Source organism: Drosophila virilis, unplaced genomic scaffold (genome assembly GCF_030788295.1).
Source record: "Drosophila virilis strain 15010-1051.87 unplaced genomic scaffold, Dvir_AGI_RSII-ME tig00001568, whole genome shotgun sequence".
Classification (NCBI taxonomy): domain Eukaryota; kingdom Metazoa; phylum Arthropoda; class Insecta; order Diptera; family Drosophilidae; genus Drosophila; species Drosophila virilis.
Window position 1 is genome coordinate 507,891 of NW_027212845.1, and position 24,053 is coordinate 531,943.

Genomic DNA, 24,053 nt, shown 5'->3' on the forward strand with positions numbered 1-24,053 from the left:
AGCGTTTTTTGACCTTTTAAGAATCTTATCTCAAGTGGGCGTGTGTGGATGGTATGAAGTTTTAATAAAGGTTTTACAAATTGATGAGCAACACGACTGACTTCTATGATGATGCTTACAGAACTAATTTCTTAACATAAATTAAGATTAAAGGGACCGAGCAATTACAGAGTTCGAAAGAGAGCGAGGCTTCGTACATGTGTATGAGTGCTTATGACATTCAAATAGAAGATAATTAGCATAATCTTAACATAATCTGCTTTGACATTGCTATTGATACCCTGACTAATGTATATATTAGCTATATGACCGAGCATCCCGGCCGCCTTGATAGAATTATCTTTCAAGAGACAGGTAGAACAGCCAGCTAATGTACTGGTCAGCAACAGAGTCCAGTGGCAGTGCGAATATATGCGACACGGACCCGGTCATCTTTGCCACTCACAACAGACTCAACACGCCCTAATTTCCAGTGTAATGGCGGTGTGTTGTCCTCATGTATGATGACCATAGAGTCAACTGTGAGATTTGGGGAAGCTGAAGTCCATTTTGTCCTGGCTCGAAGCTCGTTCGCATACTCCGCAGACCAACGACGCCAGAATTGCTGTTTAACAGCTGTGATCTGCTCGTAACGATCCAAGTTGGAGATGTTGTTGGTGATAATCTCACGCTCGGGTAAAGCGCGCGGTGCATCTCCATTTAGAAAGTATCCTGCAGTGAGAGCCCTGAAATCGTTGGGATCAGAATACAGCGGGCGAGAGTTGAGTACTGCTTCTATCTCAACGACTGCGGTGTTCAGTTCCTCATAGGTGAACCGGGTGTAAGCGAGGGTACGCACCAGCAGACTCTTTGCGCTCTTGACAGCGGCCTCCCAAAGACCGCCAAAGTGTGGAGCCCTAGGTAGAATGAAATGAAAGGCTGTCTCTTCAGAGGAACAATATGATAGGACAGCATCTTGAGTGCTAGTGTTGAACATGAACTTCTTTAACTCGAGTAGCTTGTTGGATGCTCCGACAAAATTTGTAGCGTTGTCACAATAGATGTGCGATACTGGTCCACGACGGGCAACCATGCGTTTCAACGATTCCAAAAACTTATTCGTTGAAAGATCTGATAACGATTTCAATGTGAACGGCCTTTACGGCCATGCAGACATATATGGCGATATAGGATTTTGTGGGACCCTTGCCACGTATTCGAAGATAGGTGTTCACTGGACCGCAGAAGTCGACTCCAACGTGGCGAAATGGCTTGTCTGTGCATAAACGCTCAGGTGGTAGGGAACCCATGACTTGACGAAGTAGAACTGGACCATATCTGACACAGTGTACACAAGAACGAACAATGCTGCGTGTTAAAGCTCTTGCGTTTATGACCCAGAATTGAAGCCGCAGCAGTCCAACTAATGCCTTTGGTCCTGCATGGTAATTGCGCAAGTGAAGATGCCGAACATAATTGTAGACAAATTGAGATTCCTTGGGAACAAGTAAAAGATGCCTTTGACGAGCTGAACCTGGACATTGCCATACGAGTCCGCGAAACGTACATATATGCAACAGCCGTAAGCACGTTTGCTGTGAGCTCAGCTTGCAAGCAATTACGGGGTACTGAAATCGACGACAATTCCTTGAGAGACATTACGCAGCTTCTCCATGCTTTCAAATGCTATCATTCACCTCAAATAGTAGCACATCACGACGTTGATCCCAAGCTACGCCAAGTGCGCTAGTGACAGCGTTTTCATCCAAATTTAAATCCGTTACCGATTCGTCGTTCCTGACGGCGGGATGATTGGAGTGCCACTTAACCAATGGGAAGTGTCCTCGGCGAAGTATCTCGGTGACCTCGTGTTTGATGTTCTGCAACTCGATGAGCTCGTTTGCTCCGCTTAGCAGATCATCAACATAAAACGATGATTTTACAATGGATGCGCCAATGGGAAACTCGTTCACATGAAGATCTGCCAGATATTGGAAACTGCGAACTGCTAAGTATGGGGCCGAGGCCGTTCCACACGTCACAGTATTTAGCTCAAAGGTCTGCAAATCAGCATCAGGGGATGCTCTCCAAAATATATATTGAAATTACCGATCCACTGGGCTGACTAAAACTTGTCTATACATATTCGTAATGTCCGCTGTGATGGCGTAACGAAGGAGACGTATATACAGATCTTCTTGGAGTGTTGGGCCAACGAGAAGCAAATCATTCAATGAATGCTGGCACGATGAAGTGCACGAGGCGTCAAACACGACTCGTAACTTCATTGATGCACTGCTGGGCTTAAAAACACAATGGTGAGGTATATAAAAGTGTGGCTCGTCACTAAAGTCATTTTTATTTTTTTATTTATTTATTTATTTATTTATTTATTAATGGTCGACAAAACGAGTGTCTTCCTCATTATTCAAAAGATTGTACAATATAATTATATGCTTAAAGCCTAGTTAAAGGATACAATTTTCTAAATAGCATCACCGACCGATGGAGGTGTTTTATTTGGAAGTCCGGCCAGCTGTGCCCCTTTTCACAGCTAATTTTGTCAGTGACGCTATTAGAGCCTACGCAGAAGGTTGTAAGTAGGAAAAAAGTTATCTCAAGTGAAATTAAAAATAATCTTAATTTGCTATATTAATAAAGAAAATACATTAAATAGGAAAAAAGAAAGTAAGAAAATTGTTAATAAAGTAAAGCAATGTCAGTTAGATAAAGAGTGTTAAGTGGATAGGACAAAGTAAAACGAAGGTATCCTGAAAGCAACGATTTCATTAGGGGTAGAGACAGTTCAACTTATGTAGAAGGACAACACCGAGAGTTGTCCTACGGTTAATTACCTTTGCAGTAGCAAGAATTATTTCTCCGCCTGGCGATTGATTCATATGCGAGTCCGTTGCACAAGGAGTCGTTGTTGAGGATATTTGCGCTATGGATGATGGCGATGTAGACGATAATGATGGCGGTTGACCAAAATGCAGAAACGTGTGATGGCGATGCTTACAGCTTCGACAACGATTGTTAGACGGACACTGAGCCATCGGATGTCCTAATTGAAGGCAATTAATGCAAAGACCAGCATTTTTTACGACTCTGTACTTGAGAGTTTTGGACTCATGTCTTGAAACTGAGAACATTGCACAATTTTATGGTCGGAGCTGGAACAAACAATGCATGTTGGATTAGTAATAACAAATGATAATCCCTTGCTAGGCTTGTACACATGTTTTTGTTTCGAAGAATCAGCCATTCGATACGATGCAATGCGGCTTGATTGCAGAAACTGACAATGACGTTCCAAAATAGTTGTGCAGTGAGCCAATTTGGCAATGTTACATTCCACTTGTTACGAGTTTGCTGGTCACATTTTCCGATGACGATGAATATCAACAGGGCTTGGGCAATCCGGTACCCAATGACGATAATGATGAATACAGGGCTGACGCATTGTCCAGCAGACTGCGCAGCTGATTTCCGTCCGGTTTGTCGACTGGCTGTAGATTGAATAGTGATTCTATTGTGTCTAAAAATGTAAGTGTAGGATTGTCATAACGTTCACTTAAACGAGCAAGAGCTTTGGGATAATTTTCCTGAGTCACTTGGAATGCCTTTACTGCCTGTAGGGCAGGGCCCTTCAAGCAATTCGGCAGATAATTAAACTTTTCAATGTTCGAAAGAGAGTACTCACGACCGATAATCTGATTGAATGATGTAATGCAGTTTTTAAACGCTGCTCGTTTCCCATCAAATACTGGCGGAGCCAATCGAGGAAGGCTCGATGGCGGCGAAGAGCGAATTGGAGCAGCGTTAGAAAATGAGGTGCTGTGCAGTACATCATCCACCTCTGCACGTCCATTGTCCTGAGGATCTTCCAATTAAATTTCAGATTGTACTTTCAAAACCTCCGTAATGTATATCTCCAACATGTCCAAGCGTAATTGTAGCTCACCGTGTGATAATCTTTTTTCACTGCCATCAACCTCAGTAGACACTATTACAACATCCTCTAAGTGTGCGATATTGCGTTTTATGCTCGTTCGCTTACGTAAGTTTGCTTCAAGAGTTGAGATTATGTATCGAGAATGTTGTGACCGAGCGACAGTTTTGATACTGCCAAATTTTCACAGCTTAACTTTGACCTGATAATGTCACTCTCACCAATCTGAGCGAGCGAGAGTTCAAATGCTCCCACTGTTAACAGAACATCTAAGACGAAAATGTTGCGCTCACCGATGTGAGGGTCGCTTGCAGTGATGAAGCAAAATGCAGAGAACAAGCAGAGGCAGCGAGCTTCCAGCGACGAAGCAACGGTAACGAGAATGCAGCAGCAAAGCGAAGGTAGCGAGTTTCGAGCGACGAAGCTACGGCAACGAGAAAGGAGATGTGAGGCAAAGGCAATGAGCAATCAACCTCAGAGCGTATCCAGCGCGAAGTAACGACTACAAGAATGCAGTAGCGAAGCCAAGGTAGCGAGTTTCCAGCGACGAAGCAACGGCAACAAGAAAGAAGAGCTGGCCAAATGTTGCTGTCGATGCTGTATTTTGCAAGAAGTTCGTTGTGCGGCAACGATATGCCGTCAATTTCCACACACTAGCCCCACGTTGGGCGTCAAAATGTTGGATCAAAAGCGTTTTTTAGACCTTTTAAGAATCTTATCTCAAGTGGACGTGTGTGGATGGTATGCAGTTTTAATAAAGGTTTTACAAATTGATGAGCAACACGAATGACTTCTATGATGATGCTTACAGAACTGATTTCTTAACATAAATTAAGATTAAAGGGACCGAGCAATTACAGAGTTCGCAAGAGAGCGAGGCTTCGTACATGTGTATGTGTGCTTATGACATTCAAATAGAAGAGAATTAGCATAATCTTAACATAATCTGCTTTGACATTGCTATTGATACCCTGACTAATGTATATATGAGCTATATGACCGAACATGAATTATCTTTTTAGCGACAGGTAGAACAGCCAGCTAATGTACTGGCCAGCAACAGAGTCCAGTGGCAGTGCGAATATATGCGACACGGACCCGGTCATCTTTGCCACTCACAACAGACTCAACACGCCCTAATTTCCAGTGTAATGGCGGTGTGTTGTCCTCATGTATGATGACCATAGAGTCAACTGTGAGATTTGGGGAAGCTGAAGTCCATTTTGTCCTGGCTCGAAGCTCGTTCGCATACTCCGCAGACCTCCCAAAGACCGCCAAAGTGTGGAGCCCTAGGTAGAATGAAATGAAAGGCTGTCTCTTCAGAGGAACAATATGATAGGACAGCATCTTGAGTGCTAGTGTTGAACATGAACTTCTTTAACTCGAGTAGCTTGTTGGATGCTCCGACAAAATTTGTAGCGTTGTCACAATAGATGTGCGATACTGGTCCACGACGGGCAACCATGCGTTTCAACGATTCCAAAAACTTATTCGTTGAAAGATCTGATAACGATTTCAATGTGAACGGCCTTTACGGCCATGCAGACATATATGGCGATATAGGATTTTGTGGGACCCTTGCCACGTATTCGAAGATAGGTGTTCACTGGACCGCAGAAGTCGACTCCAACGTGGCGAAATGGCTTGTCTGTGCATAAACGCTCAGGTGGTAGGGAACCCATGACTTGACGAAGTAGAACTGGACCATATCTGACACAGTGTACACAAGAACGAACAATGCTGCGTGTTAAAGCTCTTGCGTTTATGACCCAGAATTGAAGCCGCAGCAGTCCAACTAATGCCTTTGGTCCTGCATGGTAATTGCGCAAGTGAAGATGCCGAACATAATTGTAGACAAATTGAGATTCCTTGGGAACAAGTAAAAGATGCCTTTGACGAGCTGAACCTGGACATTGCCATACGAGTCCGCGAAACGTACATATATGCAACAGCCGTAAGCACGTTTGCTGTGAGCTCAGCTTGCAAGCAATTACGGGGTACTGAAATCGACGACAATTCCTTGAGAGACATTACGCAGCTTCTCCATGCTTTCAAATGCTATCATTCACCTCAAATAGTAGCACATCACGACGTTGATCCCAAGCTACGCCAAGTGCGCTAGTGACAGCGTTTTCATCCAAATTTAAATCCGTTACCGATTCGTCGTTCCTGACGGCGGGATGATTGGAGTGCCACTTAACCAATGGGAAGTGTCCTCGGCGAAGAATCTCGGTGACCTCGTGTTTGATGTTCTGCAACTCGATGAGCTCGTTTGCTCCGCTTAGCAGATCATCAACATAAAACGATGATTTTACAATGGATGCGCCAATGGGAAACTCGTTCACATGAAGATCTGCCAGATATTGGAAACTGCGAACTGCTAAGTATGGGGCCGAGGCCGTTCCACACGTCACAGTATTTAGCTCAAAGGTCTGCAAATCAGCATCAGGAGATGCTCTCCAAAATATATATTGAAATTACCGATCCACTGGGCTGACTAAAACTTGTCTATACATATTCGTAATGTCCGCTGTGATGGCGTAACGAACCAATCCAAAACGAAGGAGACGCATATACAGATCTTCTTGGAGTGTTGGGCCAACGAGAAGCAAATCATTCAATGAATGCTGGCACGATGAAGTGCACGAGGCGTCAAACACGACTCGTAACTTCATTGATGCACTGCTGGGCTTAAAAACACAATGGTGAGGTATATAAAAGTGTGGCTCGTCACTAAAGTCATTTTTATTTTTTTATTTATTTATTTATTTATTTATTTATTTATTTATTTATTAATGGTCGACAAAACGAGTGTCTTCCTCATTATTCAAAAGATTGTACAATATAATTATATGCTTAAAGCCTAGTTAAAGGATACAATTTTCTAAATAGCATCACCGACCGATGGAGGTGTTTTATTTGGAAGTCCGGCCAGCTGTGCCCCTTTTCACAGCTAATTTTGTCAGTGACGCTATTAGAGCCTACGCAGAAGGTTGTAAGTAGGAAAAAAGTTATCTCAAGTGAAATTAAAAATAATCTTAATTTGCTATATTAATAAAGAAAATACATTAAATAGGAAAAAAGAAAGTAAGAAAATTGTTAATAAAGTAAAGCAATGTCAGTTAGATAAAGAGTGTTAAGTGGATAGGACAAAGTAAAACGAAGGTATCCTGAAAGCAACGATTTCATTAGGGGTAGAGACAGTTCAACTTATGTAGAAGGACAACACCGAGAGTTGTCCTACGGTTAATTACCTTTGCAGTAGCAAGAATTATTTCTCCGCCTGGCGATTGATTCATATGCGAGTCCGTTGCACAAGGAGTCGTTGTTGAGGATATTTGCGCTATGGATGATGGCGATGTAGACGATAATGATGGCGGTTGACCAAAATGCAGAAAAGTGTGATGGCGATGCTTGCAGCTTCGACAACGATTGTTAGACGGGCACTGAGCCATCCGCTGTCCTAATTGAAGGCAATTAATGCAAAGACCAGCATTTTTTACGACTCTGTACTTGAGAGTTTTGGACTCATGTCTTGAAACTGAGAACATTGCACAATTTTATGGTCGGAGCTGGAACAAACAATGCATGTTGGATTAGTAATAACAAATGATAATCCCTTGCTAGGCTTGTACACATGTTTTTGTTTCGAAGAATCAGCCATTCGATACGATGCAATGCGGCTTGATTGCAGAAACTGACAATGACGTTCCAAAATAGTTGTGCAGTGAGCCCAATTTGGCAATGTTACATTCCACTTGTTACGAGTTTGCTGGTCACATTTTCCGATGACGATGAATATCAACAGGGCTTGGGCAATATCTGATCCGGTACCCAATGACGATAATGATGAATACAGGGCTGACGCATTGTCCAGCAGACTGCGCAGCTGATTTCCGTCCGGTTTGTCGACTGGCTGTAGATTGAATAGTGATTATATTGTGTCTAAAAATGTAAGTGTAGGATTGTCATAACGTTCACTTAAACGAGCAAGAGCTTTGGGATAATTTTCCTGAGTCACTTGGAATGCCTTTACTGCCTGTAGGGCAGGGCCCTTCAAGCAATTCGGCAGATAATTAAACTTTTCAATGTTCGAAAGAGAGTACTCACGACCGATAATCTGATTGAATGATGTAATGCAGTTTTTAAACGCTGCTCGTTTCCCATCAAATACTGGCGGAGCCAATCGAGGAAGGCTCGATGGCGGCGAAGAGCGAATTGGAGCAGCGTTAGAAAATGAGGTGCTGTGCAGTACATCATCCACCTCTGCACGTCCATTGTCCTGAGGATCTTCCAATTAAATTTCAGATTGTACTTTCAAAACCTCCGTAATGTATATCTCCAACATGTCCAAGCGTAATTGTAGCTCACCGTGTGATAATCTTTTTTCACTGCCATCAACCTCAGTAGACACTATTACAACATCCTCTAAGTGTGCGATATTGCGTTTTATGCTCGTTCGCTTACGTAAGTTTGCTTCAAGAGTTGAGATTATGTATCGAGAATGTTGTGACCGAGCGACAGTTTTGATACTGCCAAATTTTCACAGCTTAACTTTGACCTGATAATGTCACTCTCACCAATCTGAGCGAGCGAGAGTTCAAATGCTCCCACTGTTAACAGAACATCTAAGACGAAAATGTTGCGCTCACCGATGTGAGGGTCGCTTGCAGTGATGAAGCAAAATGCAGAGAACAAGCAGAGGCAGCGAGCTTCCAGCGACGAAGCAACGGTAACGAGAATGCAGCAGCAAAGCGAAGGTAGCGAGTTTCGAGCGACGAAGCTACGGCAACGAGAAAGGAGATGTGAGGCAAAGGCAATGAGCAATCAACCTCAGAGCGTATCCAGCGCGAAGTAACGACTACAAGAATGCAGTAGCGAAGCCAAGGTAGCGAGTTTCCAGCGACGAAGCAACGGCAACAAGAAAGAAGAGCTGGCCAAATGTTGCTGTCGATGCTGTATTTTGCAAGAAGTTCGTTGTGCGGCAACGATATGCCGTCAATTTCCACACACTAGCCCCACGTTGGGCGTCAAAATGTTGGATCAAAAGCGTTTTTTAGACCTTTTAAGAATCTTATCTCAAGTGGACGTGTGTGGATGGTATGCAGTTTTAATAAAGGTTTTACAAATTGATGAGCAACACGAATGACCTCTATGATGATGCTTACAGAACTGATTTCTTAACATAAATTAAGATTAAAGGGACCGAGCAATTACAGAGTTCGCAAGAGAGCGAGGCTTCGTACATGTGTATGTGTGCTTATGACATTCAAATAGAAGAGAATTAGCATAATCTTAACATAATCTGCTTTGACATTGCTATTGATACCCTGACTAATGTATATATGAGCTATATGACCGAACATGAATTATCTTTCTAGCGACAGGTAGAACAGCCAGTTAATGTACTGGCCAGCAACAGAGTCCAGTGGCAGTGTGAATATGTGCGACACGGACCCGGTCATCTTTGCCACTCACAACAGACTCAACACGCCCTAATTTCCAGTGTAATGGCGGTGTGTTGTCCTCATGTATGATGACCATAGAGTCAACTGTGAGATTTGGGGAAGCTGAAGTCCATTTTGTCCTGGCTCGAAGCTCGTTCGCATACTCCGCAGACCAACGACGCCAGAATTGCTGTTTAACAGCTGTGATCTGCTCGTAACGATCCAAGTTGGAGATGTTGTTGGTGATAATCTCACGCTCGGGTAAAGCGCGCGGTGCATCTCCATTTAGAAAGTATCCTGCAGTGAGAGCCCTGAAATCGTTGGGATCAGAATACAGCGGGCGAGAGTTGAGTACTGCTTCTATCTCAACGACTGCGGTGTTCAGTTCCTCAAAGGTGAACCGGGTGTAAGCGAGGGTACACACCAGCAGACTCTTTGCGCTCTTGACAGCGGCCTCCCAAAGACCGCCAAAGTGTGGAGCCCTAGGTAGAATGAAATGAAAGGTTGTCTCTTCAGAGGAACAATATGATAGGACAGCATCTTGAGTGCTAGTGTTGAACATGAACTTCTTTAACTCGAGTAGCTTGTTGGATGCTCCGACAAAATTTGTGGCGTTGTCACAATAGATGTGCGATACTGGTCCACGACGGGCAACCATGCGTTTCAACGATTCCAAAAACTTATTCGTTGAAAGATCTGACACGATTTCAATGTGAACGGCCTTTACGGCCATGCAGACATATATGGCGTTATGGGATTTTGTGGGACCCTTGCCACGTATTCGAAGATAGGTGTAAACTGGACCGCAGAAGTCGACTCCAACGGCGAAATGGCTTGTCTGTGGATAAGCGCTCTGGTGGTAGGGAACCCATGACTTGACGAAGTAGAACTGGACCATATCTGACACAGTGTACACAAGAACGAACAATGCTGCTTGTTAAAGCTCTTGCGTTTATGACCCAGAATTGAAGCCGCAGCAGTCCAACTAATGCCTTTGGTCCTGCATGGTAATTGCGCAAGTGAAGATGCCGAACATAATTGTAGACAAATTGAGATTCCTTGGGAACAAGTAAAAGATGCCTTTGACGAGCTGAACCTGGACATTGCCATACGAGTCCGCGAAACGTACATATACGCGACAGCCGTAAGCACGTATGCTGTGAGCTCAGCTTGCAAGCAAAAACGGGGTACTGAAATCGACGACAATTCCTTGAGAGACATTACGCAGCTTCTCCATGCTTGTAGAAGTGATTGTGGAACAGATTCATCCCAGGCGAGTTTTAGCAGCCATAGCTCCTGTATGATGATTTTCGAGACGATAATGATTGGTGCCAGCAATCCTAATGGATCGAACAGAGAAGACGCAGTCGAGAGAATAATCCTCTTTGTGACTGTTGAATACAATTTTTTGGGTTTAAATTCAAATAGTAGAACATCACGACGTTGATCCCAAGCTAGTCCAAGTGCGCTAGTGACAGCGTTTTCATCCAAGTTTAAATCCGTTACCGATTCGTCGTTCCTGACGGCGGGATGATTGGAGTGCCACTTAACCAATGGGAAGTGTCCTCGGCGAAGTATCTCGGTGACCTCGTGTTTGATGTTCTGCAACTCGATGAGCTCGTTTGCTCCGCTTAGCAGGTCATCAACATAAAACGATGATTTTACAATGGATGCGCCAATGGGAAACTCGTTCACATGCGTATCTGCCAGATATTGGAAACTACGAACTGCTAAGTATGGGGCCGAGGCTGTTCCACACGTCACAGTATTTAGCTCAAGGGTCTGCAAATCAGCATCAGGGGATGCTCTCCAAAATATATATTGAAATTACCGATCCACTGGGCTGACTAAATCTTGTCTATACATTTTCGTAATGTCCGCTGTGATGGCGTAACGAACCAATCGAAAACGGAGAAGTATATACAGATCTTCTTGGAGTGTTGGGCCAACCAGAAGCAAATCATTCAATGAATGCTGGGACGATGAAGTGCACGAGGCGTCAAACACGACTCGTAACTTCATTGATGCACTGCTGGGCCTAAAAACACAATGGTGAGGTATATAAAAGTGTGGCTCACTTAATCTCGCATTCGTCACTAAAGTCATATGGCCAAGATCCTCATATTCTTTCATGAAGGTTACATATTGCGATTAAACAGTAGGCTGCTGACTGAGGCGCCTCTCGAGCGACAAAAAATGACGACGTGCAACATCGCTTGAATTGCCAAGGCACATTGGATCTCCCTTGAAAGGTAGACGCACAACAATCCTGCCGTTACTCATCTGTGTTGTCCTTGAATACATATCTTCACAGAGCCGATGTTCTGGATTGATTGACTTTGGAGAATTTACTAGAGCGTCAATGCTCCACAGTAATTGAAGATTTTTGTCAATGGACTCCTCCACAGAAAGCAAGCACGTTGATGACTGCTTACCTGACTGATGACGATACTTGCCAGACACAACGCATCCAAGCAACTTTTTCTAAAGGACTGGCAATTGCCTCCGAGCTTAATCTTTCCAACAGCCAGACATTCGAAAAATGCCTTGGTACCGAGAAGGAGATCAATCCGACCTGACCTGTGGAAAGTTTCGTCCGCAAGTGGTGTATTCGCGGGCAACCTCCAATCTGAGGTGTCGATTTCCCAATCCGGCTGGTAGGCCAATGTGAGCCGTTATGCAGAACTGTAGTGTTACTTCAAATGGTGACAAATATGGTTAATTCCAGTAGTTGTACAGTTGTTAATTTTAGTCGAGGTCTCCCCTATGCAGCGGATTTCGAAATGATGCTTATCACGGCGTAGATGCAGCCGTTGGGCGAATTAATCAGTTATGAAATTGACTTGGGAACATGAGTCAAGCAATGCTCTGCCTTGTTTATACGCCCCTGATGAATCTCGCACTAGTACCTTTGCAGTAGCAAGAATTATTTGTCCGCCTGGCGATCGATTCATATGCGAGTGCGTTGCACCAGGAGTCGTTGTTGAGGATATTTGCGCTATGGATGATGGCGATGTAGACGATGATGATGCAGGCGGTTGACCAAAATGCAGAAAAGTGTGATGGCGATGCTTGCAGCTTCGACAACGATTGTTAGACGGGCACTGAGCCATCCGCTGTCCTAATTGAAGGCAATTAATGCAAAGACCAGCATTTTTTACGACTCTGTACTTGAGAGTTTTGGACTCATGTCTTGAAACTGAGAACATTGCACAATTTTATGGTCGGAGCTGGAACAAACAATGCATGTTGGATCAGTAATAACAAATAATAATCCCTTGCTAGGCTTGTACACGTGTTTTTGTTTCGAAGAATCAGCCATTCGATACGATGCAATGCCGCTTGATTGCAGAAACTGACAATGACGTTCCAAAATAGTTGTGCAGTGAGCCCAATTTGGCAATGTACGTAAGTCAAGAGACCCATTCCACTTGTTACGAGTTTGCTGGTCACATTTTCCGATGACGATGAATATCAACAGGGCTTGGGCAATATCTGATCCGGTACCCAATGACGATAATGATGAATACCGTCCGGTTTGTCGACTGGCTGTAGATTGAATAGTGATTCTATTGTGTCTAAAAATCTTAGTGTAGGATTGTTATAACGTTCACTTAAACGAGCAAGAGCCTTGGGATAATTTTCCTGGAATGCCTTTACTGCCTGTAGGGCAGGGCCCTTCAAGCAATTCGGCAGATGATTAAACTTTTCAATGTTCGAAGGAGAGTACTCACGAACGATAATCTGATTGAATGATGCAATGAAGTTTTTAAACTCTGCTCGTTTCCCATCAAGTACAGGCAAAGCCAATCGAGGAAGACTCGATGGCGGCGAAGAGCGAATTGGAGCAGGGTTAGAAAATGAGGTGCTGTGCAGTACATCATCCACTTGGGATTGGATGGACAATTTGATACTCACATATGTGTCTTCCACCTCTGCACGTCCATTGTCCTGAGGATCTTCCAATTAAATTTCAGATTGTACTTTCAAAACCTCCTTAATGTATATCTCCAACATGTCCAAGCGTAATTGTAGCTCACCGTGTGATAATCTTTTTTCACTGCCATCGACCTCAGGAGACCCTCTTACAACATCCTCTAAGTGTGCGATATTGCGTTTTATGCTCGCTCGCTTACGTAAGTTTGCTTCAAGAGTTGACATTATGTATCGAGAATGTTGTGATCACCGATGTGACCGAGCAACAGTTTTGATACTGCCAAATTTTCACAGCTTAACTTTAACCTGATAATGTCACTCTCACCAATCTGAGCGAGCGAGAGTTCAAATGCTCCCACTGTTAACAGAACAGCTAAGACGTAAATGTTGCGCTCACCTATGTGAGGGTCGCTTGCAGTGATGAAGCAAAATGCAGTAAACAAGCAGAGGCAGCGAGCTTCCAGCGATGAAGCAACGGTAACAAGAATGCAGCAGCAAAGCGAAGGTAGCAAGTTTCCAGCGACGAAGCAACGGCAACAAGAAAGAAGAGCTGGCCAAATGTTGCTGTCGATGCTGTATTTTGCGAGAAGTTCGATAAAACCTTTATCAATTACAGAGTTCGAAAGAGAGCGAGGCTTCGTACATGTGTATGAGTGCTTATGACATTCAAATAGAAGAGAATCAGCATAATCTTAACACAATCTGTTTTGACATTGCTATTGATATCCTGACTAATGTATATATGAGGTATATGGCCGAACAATTGGATTAACTATACTCTCCATATACAGGCAAAATCATATTAATATCGGACCACTATATCATATAGCTGCCATAGGAACGATCAGTCGAAGTTAAGTTTTTGTATGGAAGAACATTTTGTTGACTAAACTTGGCATTTACAAGTTTTAGTAAACTCCTCATATATATGCAAAATCCTATTATGTCGGACCACTAAATAATATAATTGCCATTGGAGCGATCGGTCGAAAATTAAATTGTCGTCTGAAAAAACATTTTGTTTTTCAAGATATCTTGACCAAACTCGGAGCTTATAAGTTTAACTAAACTCCACGTATATAGGAAAATTCTATTAAGATCGGACCACTACATCATATAGCTGCCATAGGAACGTTCATTTTGTTTTTCGAGATATCTTGACCAAACTCGGCATTTATTACTTTTACTACGCTCCTCATATACATGCAAAATCCTATTTAGATCGGACCACTATATTATATAGCTGCTATAGGAACGATCGGGCTAAAATTAAATTGTTGTATAAAAACAAACTTTTTTTTTCAAGATATCTTGACCAAACTGTATAAAAAAACATTTTGTTTTTCAAGATATCTTGACCAAACTCGGCATTTATTAGTTTTACTACGCTCCTCATATACATGCAAAATCCTATTAAGATCGGACCACTATATCTTGTAGCTGCCATAGGAACGGTCGGTCGAAAAATAAGTTGTTGTATGTGATGTAGTAGGGCGTCCGCAGGGCTTCCAGATGAACTTTACGAATTTCTGTATTATTGGGGGAGCGTTTCTGCTCTGCACAAATTTACTTAAGAAGGTTTGAAAAAAACACGTTCGTTCGCTTGCAGGTTATTTTTCCTTCTGTTCTATATTTTCAGAGTACATTACAATGTATTAGTGTAAGTGAGGTGAATTTCTTGTTACATGGTTACATGGCGGTTGGATGGCGACTGCCGGATACACTTGTTGTGTGAACATGCCGCCCGCCCTGCAGTATTGCAAAAAGAAAAAGGGAGAGGGAAGTGGCTCTGTTCCTACTGGTGAGCGCAGAAGCCGGACAGTATCCACCCGAAGACCGTGTTTTGGGCCAGTGGTGCGCCGCCATGGCTCGGCAGGACGCCTTGGAGAATTAAGTCTGGGTAAGTCCAAGCACAAAACCAGATTGACGGATAGCCCGAAGGCCGCGGGTGACGGATAGCCCGGAGGCCTTTGCCAAGGATGCCTAGATAAGAGCTACCGGACAGCACGGGTCTAAAAGTGCCCGAGTGTCGCGGGTCGCCTTGCCATTTCCAAGTCGGATGAGTGCTCTCGGGAGCACGGTTGTCCTTTTGTGTTCCATTAAAGTCGACAAGGAGATGGAACCAGCAGATGAAGGCGGCGCGGAGCGTCGCGCTTGGGCCTTGGTGCTGCGCATTGTTTGGGATCGCTCTGGAGATCGCGATGGCATGCGACGCGCTTCTTGGAAATGAAGCAAGGTGTGATGGTCGCCCTGGCACTTGCGGCACTTGTCCTTGCGGCGACAGGACTCCCCGTGCTGTTACGTGAAGAATGTTAAAAAAAACATAATAGACATTACTGATGCGGGTTTATACGGATGGTCCGCAGACGTATGGATCTTGGATTCAAGTCTTTACTGGAGATTCTACTACTGGATGGAGAATGGAGATAAGATTCTATCGGGAGCAGGATCAGCTTAGAGATAGGTCTCTTGGAGACATCTCGGGCTGTTAACACGTCGACCACTCGGACTCTTTGGTCGTCGCCAGGATAGGTCGTTTGGATTCGACCTAGACGCCAGTCATTAACTGGAAGATTATCTTCTTTAATAATGATTAGATCGTCCCGTTGTAAGTCTCGCGTTGGAGTTTGACATTTGTTTCTTTGCTGTAACTCTAAAAGATACTCATGTTTCCAACGGAGACAGAACTGTTGTTGCAAAGCCTTCAAGCGCTGCCAGCGGTTGATGATGGACGCGGCGTTTTCCTTGATCTCTGGCTCTGTGGCGGAAAGTAGAGGACCCCCGACTAGAGAATGACCGGGTGTCAGAGCTAGGAGATCATTGGAGATAAGGGTCTTGAATTCAGGCATACTTCAACTTCGGATAGGAGCGTGGAAAGCTCTTCGAAGGTGTATTTGGTGGTCGATGTAGATTTATAAAATAGATTTTTGAAAGTCTTTACACCTGCCTCCCACAGGCCACCCATATGCGGTGCACTAGGAGGGTTGAAGTGTCAGGACAGTTTCTGGAGACTGTAAACGACCTGGAGTTGAGTCTTAAGCGCTTCTACAAAATCGCGCGATAGGACTTCAGCCGCTCCGAAGAAGGTTTTGACGTTGTCGGAATGCATTTGTCTTGGGCACCCTCTTCGTGCCACAAATCTCGCAAATGCCGCTAGGAATTTTTCTGTGGTCAGGTCAGATGTAGCTTCTAGGTGGATGGCTTTGGTGCTGAAGCATACAAAGACGCACACGTAGCCCTTTGTAATAAGACAGGCTCGCCCTGTGTAATTTTTCACATAGAAAGGAATATCGATTTGACCAACACCTTCAGCTTTGGAATCCAGTACTGTGATCGTATTAAACGCATCATGAGCTGGTTGCCTCCATGCAAGGCTATAAGATGGGTGAAAGCGGTCAAGAGACGCGAATATGCACATGTGTATGACAGTATGATTGGATACCGCTCATCGTAGCCGAGTGCTTCGGCCGCTCTTATACGACCACATGCTCGAAGTGAGCTGTTTCTTCGTGCTCAAGCAAGTGTACTCTGACGAGTATGCTTGTTTCTGGGTCAGGAGAATGAGTATTTCTTGTGCATAAGAAATCTCGTTGCTGTCAATTTCAATAGTTGACGGGAACGATAATCGTTTGCAACGCTTGAAGAATATGTATGATGATAGATGTATGCTAACACTCGCAGGGCTCGATCGAACTTGGAGAAGCTCTCGAGGAAAGAAATTGGGAGAGCCGTGTTTGCGAGGTTTACTTTAATCGTACGTTGCTCTATTGTGGTATCAGGGAGGGGATCTAAACGAATGGGCCATAGGTTCTGAGGTAGGCGCATGGTGGCTTATGAAGCCAAGCTAGCACAAGTGTGGAATCTGTCCAATAGAACCAGTCGCCGCCAGCGGAAGGTAGCTGGGGACTGAGTGCAGCGGATAACTCGGACAGAAGTGCTACTCCGCAAAGCTCTAGTCGTGGCATGGATACCGTCTTGACCGGAGCGACCCTCGTTTTCGCTGTTAGGAGAAATAGATAGATGTAGATGAAATAGATGTACTAAATGGCGGCCCCATATGCACGCTGCGAAGCGTCACAAAACCCGTGGTATTAAATAGTCCCCTGTGGGCGGAATTCGACCCATCTAGGGATGCGAATCGCACTGAGACCCGGATACTCTTGCAGAAATAAATTCCACTTACTGAGAAGACTCTCAGGTAGCGGATCGTCCCAGCCCAGTTCTTGGAGCCAGATCTCCTGCATGAATATTTTTGCCTGAATAATGACTGGACCCAGCCAACCTGCTGGATCGAACAGTTTGGCAATCTGTGAAAGGACTTCAAGTTTGGTTGTTAGCTCGGATGGAGCGAAAAATAACTCATCGGTGTCAGCTTTCCATCTGATCCCGAGAGTCTTTGTAAAACAGGCCTCTTCAATCTCTAAGAAGACGGCGCGAAGCAAGTGGTCCTTGGAAATCGCTTTAAGCAAGTACTTGTCATTGGATGTCCATTTTCGCAAGGGGAAACCGGCAGATTCAAGGGCTTTGCAGAGTTCTGCAATTGCTTGATCTGCCATTGATTTGGAATGGGCTCCCGCTACATCAGATAACTGCCATGGGAGCGATCGGTCGAAAATTAAGTTGTATGAAAAAACATTTTGTTTATCAAGATATCCTGGCCCAACTCGGCTTTTATTAGTTGAACTAAATTCCTCATATATAGGCAAAATTCTATTAAGATCGGACCACTACATCATATAGCTGCCATAGGAACGATCGGTCGAAAACTTAATTGTTATATAAAAAAACATTTTGTTTTTTCAAGATATCTTGACCAAACTCGGCATTTATTAATTTTACTAAACTCCGTACATAAATGCGAAATCCTATTTAGATCGGACCACTATATCATATAGCTGCCATAGGAACGATCGGTAGAAAATTGAGTTGTTGTATGAAAAAAATTTGGTTTATCAAGATATCTTGACCCAACTGGGCATTTATTAGTTTTGTCATACTCCTCATTTATAAGCAAAATCCTACTAAGATCGGACCACTATATCATATAGCTGCCATAGGAACGATCAGTCGAAAATTAAATTGTTTTATGCAACATCTTATTAATATCGGACCACTATATCATATAGCTGCCATAGGAACGATCGGTGGAAAACTAAGTTGTTGCATAAAATTTTGACTCGAGTTTCGAGTTGCTTGGCAAATATAAATTTGAGTCTCCAACCAATCGCCGGTTGGAGCCTTAACTTTTGCAATTGCCCTCTACGTCTGTTCAGACATCTACGACTTTCTTGACCCTTCCTAGCAACTTGGAGGTATCTCCAATGTTGTCTTTACTAGTCCCAGTAGAGCCCGTACCTGATTCCGTCCCAGTTCATCAAACTGCCTCAGCCCTGTCAGCACCCGGCCGCAAAGGTAGACCTGCGCGCAATCTTGCCCAGATTGTTAAAAACAATCATTGTGCCTCGTTAGCTCCTCCAACTCCTGTATTACCTACAGCCCCATCAGCGCCTACTTCAACGGTAGTTGCCCCTGGTAGGCAAGTTTTTGTGTCTCGACTTTCGTCGGACACCACTTCTGAGCCATTGGCAGCCTATATTGCTAGCAAATCTTCTGCTAGCGTGTCAAGACCCAAATTAAATTTCTCCAGCCCTCGTGAAATATCATCATTCAAAATAAATGTTTCACATGACATGTTCCCAATCATTTGTGATCCCAAATTTTGGCCTCCACACATGATTGTTCATGAGTTCAAGCCTAAAAAGCGTAACCAGCCTGTCACCCTTCCAGTCCCTTCAATACAGGGTACCATGTCTGCCCCAAAAAACTTGCTTCATCTTCTGACCAAATCTTTATTTATTATCAGAATGTCAGAGCTCTCATTTCAATGCATCTTTTCATGGCCAGCACTTCCTTCGATTCGGATATAATAGCATTTTCAGAAACATGGTTAAACTCAACCATATCTGATTTTGAGATTTTACCGAATAACTTTATTTTGTTTAGAACTGATCGGCCGACTCGAGGTGGTAGGGTGTTAAATGCCGTTAAAGACACTCTCCAGTCTGAACTATTCTGTTTTAGTACGCCTACTGACGCTGAGATTGTCTCAGTTAAGGTGTCTTTTCCTACACGGAATATCTATGTAACATGCTCTTATGTCCCTTCTTCTTCTGATATTCAAGTTTATATGAATCATATTACTTGTATTAAATAAGTTTCTTCACACGAGCGTGATAATGACCTTTTAATGGTGTTGGGTGATTTTAATTTGCCGAACATCTCTTGGTCATTATTCACTGCTGAAAATTATCTAGTGCCCTCAGCACAGCACGATTTTATAGATTCAATTCAATTCAATTTCTAATCATATGAAAAGAACACTTGACCTTGTATTTGTTAACTACCTTATTTCTAATGTGTCTAGGTACCCTCCTTTATCTCTTTCTGAGGATGTCTATCATCCAACTTTAGAGATTGCAATGCTAAATTGTAATCCTTTCATTTCGTGCTCATCAGCCAATAAGCCCCGCTATTGCTTTCGCAAAGGAAATTATTCTTTGCTAAATCAGCTTATTTATTCAACCGATTGGTCTTTCTTATATGACACAGTTGATATGAATACAGCCATAATTTTTTTTTATATCACCCTAAACTCCCTCTTAGATGTGTGTATTCCTAAATCAATTCCTTCGACTACTTTTTCAAAACCTCCCTGGGAGTATCCCAGATTATCACATCTAAAAAATGTAAAATCCAAATATTTTAAAAAGTTTAAAGAGTCTGGTTCGTGTACAGACTTGGCTAAATATTCCATAGCCAAGTCGAACTTCTTTTTTCTTAATTCTCAATGCTATGAGAATTATCTAACTCGTTGTAAAAGGCAATTCGCCCGAAATCCGAGACAGTTTTATAATTTTGTAAACTTGCAGCGTAAATCTTCAAGTTTGCCATCTTCTTTTTTTCTTAGGATGGATAAAGCTAGCAATGACACTGATTCTGCTAACCTCTTTGCTAATTTTTTCCAATCAACTTACTTTCCAGTCTGTCCTAATACTAATTCTTATCCTTATACTATTTCTTCCGCTAGTTCTATACCTCCTCCCATTATTTCACACTCCTCTCTCCTATTAGCTATAAACTCTTTAAAATCTTCTTACTCTCCTGGGCCGGACAATATTCCTAGTTGTCTACTCAATGAGTGTAGTTCTTCCATTTTTTATCCATTGCTAAAGCTTTTTAATCTATCCCTCGAAACTTCTGTCTTTCCACCTTTGGAAAGAATCTTATATCATTCCTCTTCACAAGAAAGGTGGGAAGTCTGATATACAAAATTACAGGGGCATTGCAAAACTGTCCGCTATTCCTAAATTATTTGAATCGAGAAAGAAGGGCTATCTTCGGCACGCCAAAGATCTAATACCCTTGCAGACCCAACCTTTTCATAATGCTCATGGTGCTTTGCCCCTATCTAAGAAGTACCGGGAAAATAGTAAATGCCGAGTTTGGCAAGATATCTTGATAAACAAAATGTTTTTTCATACAACTTAATTTTCGACCGATCGTTCCCATGGCACCTATATGATATAGTGGTCCGATCTCAATAGGATTTTGCACATATATGAGGAGTGAAGTAAAACTAATAAATGCCGAGTTTGGTCAAGATATCTTGAAAAACAAAGTGTGTGTACACACAAGAAGTGTATCCGGCAAGTCACCATCTAACCGCCATGTAACTCCGGAACCAGTACATGGAACATGAAATTCACCTCACTTACACTAATACATTGTAATGTACTCTAAAAATATAGAACAGAAGAAAACATAACCTGTAAGCGAACAAACGTGTTTTTTTCAAACCTTCTTAAGTAAGTTTGTGCAGAGCAGAAACACTCCCCCAACGATACAGAAATTCGTAAAGTTCATCAGGAAGCCCTGCGGACGCCGTACAACATCATCTGGTCCTTCGAGCCACATACTTCATCAACATTTTGCATATCGCCCCAGCAAGCATTGATGGATCTGCAATAAAAGTTTCCAGGAACAGCTACAAACAAGATAAGTAGCAGTGCACCTACCTCAACTCGTCCATTGCCAAATTTCCGATTAATTCATATTTGTCTCACATATTTTTTCGCTTCACTTCATAAGGGCATCTAAAAAGTGACAAATATTAAAACAAATAAAACAGAAAATGACTCCGATAAGCTCGCCATATTGGTGTCTATACATATGTATGTATATACATATATGTACAAGTGCATACCCAAAAATTTAACCGATCGCCATATTGATGTACGCAAGTACATCAAGACATGTCTGCACACATAGGCTTTCGCTCCGTTGAACAACAAGTGTATGCGCTTCTCCATTCTTACTTTCACCAAATATTCACATACCTAAATATAAAAAAAAGACACACAATTCTGATTGGTATTTAGTTAATTAAAACCACACTGTGCAAATTCACGTGCATGTATACACACACACGCACATTATATTATATGTGTATCGTTTGCTATTTTTCCTCCACAGCAGTTTCAAAATCAATTTATATATTTATTTTTACCAATTAATTGGCAAGTGCAAAAGGTAAACAAACATTAGGGTTGTAAAGTATCAAGATCGGTTTTCGATAAACTGATTCTGAGAAACTTTTATATTTTTGTATGTTTCCACTTTGCCATTGAGCTGCGTTTACCTATTAAAATACAAACATATGCATTACTTTTTCGTATTATAAAAAATTTTAAATCATAATTATAAATTAAGTTTCGTAATAAATCGAATATCGGTGCGATTTTTCTTAAAAATAACAATTTATACAAATAATTCAATGACAAAAACCTTCCATTGAGCTGCGTTTAGAATAAACGTACTTCTTCTTCAGCTCAACAAGTAATAAGCAAAAAGCATCATTTTTTTTTTTTTTTTGCACGATTTCGTTGGACTTAATAGAGAACACCATTTCGGTCATTCCATTTTATTCTGATATCTCGATTCCATCGTTCCTGTGCCATTTCTTATTCCGTTTTCGCTCGGCTTATCCAAATTATTTGTATTTGATCACATTTCACCTGGTTATTACAATTTTAGGCTCTGTGAAGAGCCTAGTATGCAAATCGGTGGTGATCAAAACAGCCACAAGCGACTCACAGCACCGTCGGTTAAGGAGTAAAAGCGACCTTTAACCTCACATAGAGCAGTTTTCGGGAAACTCAAGGTCGAGAGTACCAGCACAACCGTCTGCAAGACTGTGAGTCCGATGCCAACAAGAGATATTACCCCAAAAATTACCCGTTCGACTACGTAAAAGATGCAGAAGTCAAGCGAAATGGCACTGAACGACTTGGTTTCTATAACTGACCGACTAGGCCAGTTTGAAGTGAAGGTCAATGACGCAGCGGACAGTGACGTATCACTGTTCACTCTCCAAGTCCGACGAGATAAGATTAAGACTTTATGGGAAAAGGTAGAACGCGAGTTCGAGTTATGTTCCAATGCTCTCAACCAAGGCGCTTGCAGCAGCAGTGACCTGGTGGCTATGCAAGCTAAATATGATTACTCGTACTCCGTTTACGAGCGATGTGCGGCTCAACTAAGTGAAAAAATAGAAAGAAAGGCTTTAAATAGACAAGCTGAGCAAACCCCCTCTAACTTCTCCATGTCCAGGGGTTGCAGTCTCCCGCCATGCGACACTGAAGTTTTCAGTGGGGATTACCTACGCTGGCCTTCTTTCCGAGACTTGTTTACAGCAGTTTATATTAACAATCCAAGATTAACGCCGGTGGAAAAATTGTTCCATCGAAATTCCAAAACCAGCGGCGAAGCTAGGGCAATTGTCTCCAAGTCCCCGCTCACGAATGACGGCTTTCAGTCAGCGTGGGCGTGCCTGACGGAGAGATTAGAGAATAAGCGACTATTAGTCAATAGTCAATTGAAAACTCTTTTCAATCTCCCCTCAGTAACACAAGACTCTTTAGACGCCCTTAAAGAGCTTCTGGGCACAATCCAGGGATGTTTAACGGCCCTCGACTTGTCCAGGGTGAGCACCGAAAATTGGGATTGTCTGCTTATTTTCTTGTGCTCCTCTAAATTGCCTAAGCTTACGCTGTCGTTATGGAACAATCGCTATCGATAAGGCTCAATGGTCCGAAATGAATTCATTTCTGATGGACCGGTATCGCACCTTGGAGGCGATAGAGGATGTACGACCTACCGCACATACGCCACCCCAGTCCAAACCCACAAGAAAAGAGTCCAACCACCTGAGAACCTTCGAAGCAACAGTGACTACAAAGTCACAACACTGCAAATTGTGTCAGAAGGAAAACCATCCCGTGGGTCTATGCCCACGTTTTCTACAAATGTCCGTACCCGAGAGAGTTTCCGTCATTAAGCAACAAAATTTGTGCTTAAACTGCTTCGCCAGACAGCATCAGTTGAAAGACTGCACCAGCGCACATATTTTTTTTATGTGCAAAGAACGTCACAACACGCTGCTCCACCGTGACAGACCCCAGGTGCCCTCAGCTTCCACAACACCAATAGTTTTGAACCCTCCTTCGTCTATACAGTCCACTTCTCCTTCAACCCAAGCTACCGTTCAGAACTACTTTTCCGCAAACTCACATGGTGTTCTCCTCGGCACGGCTGTCATCCATTTGTGTCATTTGGGGACAAAGTATACAGCTCGAGCATTAATCGACTCTGGGTCTGAAACGACCTTTATTTCAGAGCGA

General features: G+C 42.9%; 2 protein-coding genes and 1 long non-coding RNA gene across 4 annotated transcripts; all 3 read right to left on the minus strand.

The window, feature by feature from the left end:
- Positions 1–1,658: 1,658 nt before the first annotated feature.
- On the minus strand, positions 1,659–2,123 carry LOC138911560 (uncharacterized). The gene is made up of 2 exons (XM_070210917.1): positions 2,097–2,123; positions 1,659–2,039 (listed from the first exon to the last, which is right to left on the minus strand). Exons 1-2 carry the CDS (start codon positions 2,121–2,123, stop codon positions 1,659–1,661), a joined length of 408 nt encoding a protein of 135 aa, XP_070067018.1.
- Positions 2,124–6,624: 4,501 nt separating this feature from the next.
- LOC116649967 (uncharacterized) lies at positions 6,625–14,303 on the minus strand. Of its 2 annotated transcripts, XM_070210906.1 has the most exons (3): positions 8,042–14,303; positions 7,186–7,847; positions 6,626–7,101 (listed from the first exon to the last, which is right to left on the minus strand). In XM_070210906.1, exon 1 carries the CDS (start codon positions 10,274–10,276, stop codon positions 9,332–9,334), a length of 945 nt encoding a protein of 314 aa, XP_070067007.1. In that variant the 5' UTR covers positions 10,277–14,303; the 3' UTR covers positions 6,626–7,101; positions 7,186–7,847; positions 8,042–9,331. The 2 variants fall into 2 exon arrangements, with proteins under 2 accessions (XP_070067006.1, XP_070067007.1); XM_070210905.1 differs by having other exon boundaries at positions 6,625–7,101; positions 7,186–14,303.
- Positions 14,304–14,683: 380 nt separating this feature from the next.
- On the minus strand, positions 14,684–21,908 carry LOC116649964 (uncharacterized). The gene is made up of 4 exons (XR_004302936.2): positions 21,806–21,908; positions 21,578–21,710; positions 21,390–21,467; positions 14,684–21,333 (listed from the first exon to the last, which is right to left on the minus strand). It is a non-coding gene; the product is annotated as an uncharacterized lncRNA (long non-coding RNA).
- Positions 21,909–24,053: the final 2,145 nt, after the last annotated feature.